At 42.0% G+C, this 6,231-nt stretch overlaps 1 protein-coding gene and 4 non-coding genes across 6 annotated transcripts in view; 3 read left to right on the plus strand and 2 right to left on the minus strand.

The window, feature by feature from the left end:
* Positions 1-12: 12 nt before the first annotated feature.
* Positions 13-6,231, plus strand: part of zbtb48 (zinc finger and BTB domain containing 48) — a 10,999-nt gene continuing 4,780 nt past the window's right edge. Inside the window, exons 1-8 of one of the 2 annotated variants that reach the window (XM_023276314.3) lie at positions 13-256; positions 1,767-2,433; positions 2,532-2,833; positions 2,904-3,009; positions 4,026-4,118; positions 4,217-4,303; positions 4,404-4,558; positions 4,687-4,823. In XM_023276314.3, coding sequence (XP_023132082.1) covers positions 1,786-2,433; positions 2,532-2,833; positions 2,904-3,009; positions 4,026-4,118; positions 4,217-4,303; positions 4,404-4,558; positions 4,687-4,823 — 1,528 coding nt within the window. In that variant the 5' untranslated portion in view covers positions 13-256; positions 1,767-1,785. The remainder of the gene's footprint in view (positions 257-1,766; positions 2,434-2,531; positions 2,834-2,903; positions 3,010-4,025; positions 4,119-4,216; positions 4,304-4,403; positions 4,559-4,686; positions 4,824-6,231) is intronic. The other variant, XM_023276315.3, reaches the window with a different exon arrangement.
* Positions 5,272-5,344, plus strand: trnar-ccu (transfer RNA arginine (anticodon CCU)). The gene has a single exon. It is a non-coding gene; the product is annotated as a tRNA-Arg (tRNA).
* On the plus strand, positions 5,354-5,425 carry trnam-cau (transfer RNA methionine (anticodon CAU)). The gene has a single exon. It is a non-coding gene; the product is annotated as a tRNA-Met (tRNA).
* trnam-cau (transfer RNA methionine (anticodon CAU)) lies at positions 5,745-5,816 on the minus strand. Its single transcript has one exon. It is a non-coding gene; the product is annotated as a tRNA-Met (tRNA).
* Positions 5,826-5,898, minus strand: trnar-ccu (transfer RNA arginine (anticodon CCU)). Its single transcript has one exon. It is a non-coding gene; the product is annotated as a tRNA-Arg (tRNA).

Genomic DNA, 6,231 nt, shown 5'->3' on the forward strand with positions numbered 1-6,231 from the left:
CACATCCTCTTCCTTCTGCAGTTTTTAGGGGCCTACAAGAAACCAAAACAAGCTACATGCAGCGAGGCTTTGCTGTTTTATCATTCTGTTTGCATTATACTCGGATCGGGTGAAGCTCATCGAGTGATCGAGAGATAATAATCACTTTTCATCGATAATGCAGACGCGAGTCTCCAGATGAAGCTGTCGCGCGCGGACCACGCTTAGGGAGCGTCTTTAAAGAGATGTGCTAGGAAATAAACGTGGAGGTGCGTAGGTGGGTAAGGGTTTTCAAGAAAACTGTATTATCTGTACAAATACTATTTCTGTAAAATATACGAGAACGTATTTGGCCTTTATTTTTAAAATCAACAGGATTAGGATTGTTGTTTTCAATGACACAACCGTAATTAAGTGATATTAAACGAACTGTCGATTGATTAGATGACGACTATCAAATGAATCACCGCTTGTTTTTGATACTCGAATAATCGGTGTTAGTAATTCGTTAAAGAAAAATAAGTCTAATTTCTCTGATTCTGAGTCATTAAATGTGAATACTCTGATTTCTTTCCTCCTCTGTGACAGTAAACAAAATATTTTGATTTTGTTCACAAAACAAGACACTTGCAGAAGTCATCTTAGGCTTTGTGATTTGCATCCCTGCTAAATGTTGAACACATCTTCCAGATACTTGTAATTACCACTGCATATGCTATTTGTAGCTTCATACAGTACATCTATGAAATAAGCATCAGCAGTGAAGGAAATGTTTATTTATATTTAGACCCTTAACGTCAGAAAAAGTACTAATACTTCACATTAATACTCCATTACAAGGAAAAGTCTGGTTTTAAAAAGTTGTTTAAGGAAGCGTGTCTAAGTGTGATCACCAATGGTTACTGTCATTGTTAGACTGTTGTGTATTATATCATCTGATTATTATTGTTTGTTTTATTATTGTAGCTGGTATATTTTTTTTCCACCACACTGTCGCTAAATTTTATTTTTTTTGCTCCTTATTCTTATCTTCACTTTTGAGATGCTGGAACCATAAAACGTTTGGTTCATTTCTTAATGAAAAACAAACAAGTCAGCTCCACATGTATGCACTGCTGGGCAGTTTAATCTATAATAAAGCATCACATTTTATGAAGTCTGTATAATTTTTGTATGCAAAAACTTCAAATGTCACCAAATGTAGTGCAGCAAAAAGCACAATATTTCTTACAGAAAATTTTGTGAACTTGAGGTATAAAATGGCATGAAAACAAAATATGGAAAGAACAATTACCTCAGATTTGTACTTGAGTAAATGAACTTAGTTACATTCCCCCATTGATGATCTTATTCAGATTTACTGGCCAAATGTGTACATTCACAAAAATGTACCAGCTACAAGCTGGTACAGCTATTTTCTCTACCAATTAATTAATTATACTGTTGGTTTTTTTTTTCAAATACTATCCTCAACATTAGGCCTTGTGATGGTGAAACATGCTCAACCCAGTACCTTAAATCAAATGTGACTTCCTACAAATGCTGGTTTTATCTGACCATCAGTCTGAAACCCAAAGATATTTATTCCTCTGTCAGTTAAGACAAACAACAGCTGCAAATCCTCACATTTGAGAAGCTGGAATTGAACAGTTAATCACTGTCAATCGTTTTCCAGCAGAATACAAAAACACAGCAGACAGCTAAAACAAAGATAGACACAACACATAGCTGTCAGATTAACTAATAATGGAAATAGTAACAGTATAATGTTTCTGTGTCTCATGCAGCAACGGTCCACAGTGAAGGATGCCTGCAGTAGACAGCCACCATGCACAGCGTGTTCTGTCCTCCCTGAACCAGCAGAGGGTTGTAGGCAGGTTTTGTGATGCAGCGTTGAACGTGGGAGGCGGGGTGATCTACCTCGCCCATCGCAACATCCTCGCCTGTTTCAGCGAATTGTTCCAGCGGTCCAACGTGTCCACCTCCCCCAGCAGCATGGAGCTCTGCCTGCAGGGCTGTCCCGACGATGGCCTGGAGCTGCTGCTGAACTTTGTCTACACCGGAGAGCTCAAGCTGGGCCCTGACAACCTGGAGAAGGTGCAGCATGCAGCGACCAGCCTGTGTGTACCAGAGGCCCTCAGACTCTGTCAGCAGTTCAAGGAAACCTCTGTGGATCCTGTACCTGTGAAGCGTAAACGAGGCAGACCGAGGAAGTCTGCATCGGATACAAACTCAGTCAAAGAGGAGAACTCGGTTACAGTCGCTAAAGATGACTCTGGTATTGATACAGCCGGTCTGACTACAGCTGTCGCCACTACAACACGCTCTGGTCGTTTAGTTAAGGGTCCCAAGCGACTAGTGACTGTTGACAACACAAATGTTCCTGTGGAGAAAGAAAGTGGCAATGCTGTTGTGGAGAACCAAAACCCCTATCAGCCATCTGGTGAAACTGAGGTACATCAACATACAGCAATGATGTGCAGATAATTATCCTGGTGTATTTAAAGATGAAAACAGCATTCATGAGTATACTTGTCTTGTGCTATTTGCAGGTAACACAACTACAGATTGACATAAACAACAGCGGTGTTGGCCAGGTAACTGTAGAAGAAGAAGATGATGATAATGTGGGAGATTTTGAGGGCATCACTGAGGACACAGATGAGGAATACGTCCCCGTTACCAAGCCAGCTTCTTCACCTCCGTCCACGTCGACGGCACAGAAGCGCAAGAGTAAAACAAACAAAAACAAGAATGGTGAGGCTGTGGAGGAAGACTCGAACAAGGACTCGGTGCAGTGTCCCACCTGCGACAAATCCTTTAAAAGCAAATACTACCTCAAAGTCCACAACAGGTAGAGGGTTCCTCCATTTCAACTTATAACTGCTGTTGAAAGAACATCCACTAATATGTCTTTCCTGCAGGCGGCATACAGGAGAGAGGCCCTTTGGTTGCCTGAAATGCGGGAAGAGGTACTTCAGGAAGGAGAATCTTTTAATACATGAGATGAGAGATTGTGCAAGAATGCAGGTAAGTGAGGCTAAAAAAACATACTTCAGACTGCAATGTCCTGATCAAGGTTTTTTTTTTGCATCCAACCTGAATCATTTAATATTTAGTATCTGCTGAGTCCAAAACCGATATTATTTTCCAAGATAATAAACACACAAGTACATGAAAGTCATTTAATTAATCCATTGTATATGCTTGACAACTGAAAATCTCTGCAGTGCATTCAGAGAAAAAATCATCCCAAACCTGTGTTCTCCTCATGCATGTCAGAACATGTATTACCCAGTAGATGTAGAGCCCGGTTGTGCCACTAGATGGAGCCTGTTACTGTTTAACAATGTAGTAATCTCTCTCGGCAAACCCATTCTGGAGAACATAATGGTCTGACTACCATTCTGCTCTTGGTGAAAAAACACACTGTGTTAGTTTGTTGTTGTTATTTCCCTTGTCAAAATGGATTTTGGCAACAATAACACAATGATATTTCAAGGAAAGGACATACATAAAATGAGCAGCCAATGGCAGGCTTATACCTGCAGCAGAGAGTCAGACTATTATACTACTGGCTGCCAAGCAGAGAGCACTGTTTGGCTTTAGCAGGCGATTGAAACCATGACAAAGACTTCTGTGATGCTTAATGGTCTCCGGTCAGAGTTGGTGTAATTCAGCCAAGCAAGGATGGAATAATGACAATATGCTGCTGAGATTATTCTACCTCAGTGGCACATATAATGGAACTTTGTGGTCCATATCCGATGTTATCAATTAATCCATTATTGATTGATATCAATGCCAATTATTGATTTAGAAAACTGTTTAAAATTAGGATCTCTAGCGTACTGCCACAAATTCTGCTCTGCCTTTGCAACACCCATCTGACAGCAGATGTAAACAAGGCTTGGGCTTTTTTTTTTTTTTTAAAGCAGATACTGATCAGTTAAAAACGTGCATGGATTTTGATGTGCATTGGACATCCCTCATTTCAGCTGTTTTCAGCATCAGGAAGCTTAAGTGTTGTGCCGTTGTAATTCCAGACGTACACCTGCTTGTCATGCTCCTCAACATTTAATGCGAAAGAAGACCTACGTCTGCATGTTGTCTCCCACACAGGAGATATGCCTCACAAGGTACAGCCTACACCTAACCTACATGGATGACAGTAAATTGTTCCAAACCTGAAATGAGCTTTTGAAAATATCCTCATCTCATGGTGTCCTTTGTTCAGTGTTCGACATGTCCTGAGCAGTTTATGTACAAGAAAAACTTGACACTTCACATGATGAAGGTCCACGGTTATCCTAGACCACATGCAGTGAGTACCGACAGTACATAGTTGTTTCACTTGTTTTACAAACTTGAAGCCAAATGCATACGATTGTAGTTTTTCTGTTAAAACAAGGCTTTGTTTCTAGTGTACCCAGTGCCCAAAAACCTTCATGACTCGGACGGAGCTGCGTGTGCATGAAGCTGCCAAACATCGAGGTGAAAAGCCATTTGTGTGTGAGGAGTGTGGCCATCGTGCGTCTAGTCGAAACGGCCTGCAGATGCATATCAAAGCCATTCACAGGTAGAGGAACGTGTTTATTTCTGCTTCAGTCCAGATTTATTCAGACCAGAGGGATCATGATGCTTTGTCATAATAACTATGGGAGGCTTTGTGCAGACTGACTGAGACAGTTTTATTCTGTCTCACAGAAATGAGCGCCCTTTTGTATGTAACCTCTGTGGCCACGCCTTCTCCCAGAAGAACAACCTCAACATGCATCTGCGGATACACAGTGGGGAGAGGCCTTACCAGTGTCACCTCTGTGGGAAAACCTTCAGGACGCAAGGTAACGACCGTCTGTCCTGATCTACAGCCGATTTCGACATTAGGCAAAGTTGCTGTATGTGGTGAACAGGACACAAAGTTAGTCGTCGTAGTTTGGTCGCTCAGATCTAAATATACAGACATGATATACACATTTTTAGATTCAGTGTGACTTACATTCTGCAATGATATCATTATATTCAGTTGCCATCGCATATGAAGATATATAAATCCGCTTAGAACTCATGGAGATACAGGCGATCCTTTCAACTTTGGAACTTTTCGCATTTAATATTATCCCTGCCTTTGGCAACACAGGACACTGGACAACATCACTCTGTGCTTGTCCTTTTTGGATATATTATAAGCCAAACAATTTTGGTGTAGGTGACAATGAAAGGCCCTGCACAGACATGGAGCACATTCATGCACTCGCACAAAGGCTGTGTGAAGCTACTGCAGCATCAGCAGCCCCAGTGGCCTAATGGATAAGGCACTGGCCTCCTAAGCCAGGGATTGTGGGTTCGAGTCCCATCTGGGGTGTGTGTGTGCAGCAGAGTGGCGCAGTGGAAGCGTGCTGGGCCCATAACCCAGAGGTCGATGGATCGAAACCATCCTCTGCTACATCAGCTTTTCTTACTAATAAACTTTCATCTTCTACAAAACACACATTTACAACTTCCTCTCTCACTGTACATGCAGGAAACTGTTAACCAAACTGAACATGTAGCTGCAGTCAATACACAAACTTCCTCATGCCTTTATGGCCACGCAGTTGTCTTGTAGAGGATGAAAGCTTATCTGACTCTCCAAAGACTCTTATCATACGCCTGACACGTTTACTTTCAATTATAATGCAGCTACAGGAAACTGAGACTGCCGAGTACATAGGGCTGGCACCAACACCCAAACACATGCAGTTTGCTTAAAAGAAAAGCTGCTGTAGCAGAGGATGGTTTCGATCCATCGACCTCTGGGTTATGGGCCCAGCACGCTTCCGCTGCGCCACTCTGCTGCACACACACACCCCAGATGGGACTCGAACCCACAATCCCTGGCTTAGGAGGCCAGTGCCTTATCCATTAGGCCACTGGGGCTGCTGATGCTGCAGTAGCTTGTGTGTTCACACAGATTGTGGCCTTTGTGCGAGTGCATGACTGTGTTCTATGTCTGTGTGGGGCCTTTCATTGTGTCCTACACCAAAGACTAATTCTGTGGTTCATAATATATCAAAAAAGGAAAAGCACAGAGTGATGTCATTAAACACTTTGTGTCACCATAATCATGCATTTCAGACGAGACACAGTTCTGAATGTCCAGAAAGTCCACTGGTTTATGAATTACTTCAATTAATGAATATATCATTGAAATGGTGCCCCGATTGCTGGCACAAAGAAAACACACAAAAGAGGACAGAAGAGTAAATCAAG

Source organism: Amphiprion ocellaris, chromosome 8 (assembly GCF_022539595.1).
Source record: "Amphiprion ocellaris isolate individual 3 ecotype Okinawa chromosome 8, ASM2253959v1, whole genome shotgun sequence".
In the NCBI taxonomy this organism is placed as follows: Eukaryota; Metazoa; Chordata; class Actinopteri; family Pomacentridae; genus Amphiprion; species Amphiprion ocellaris.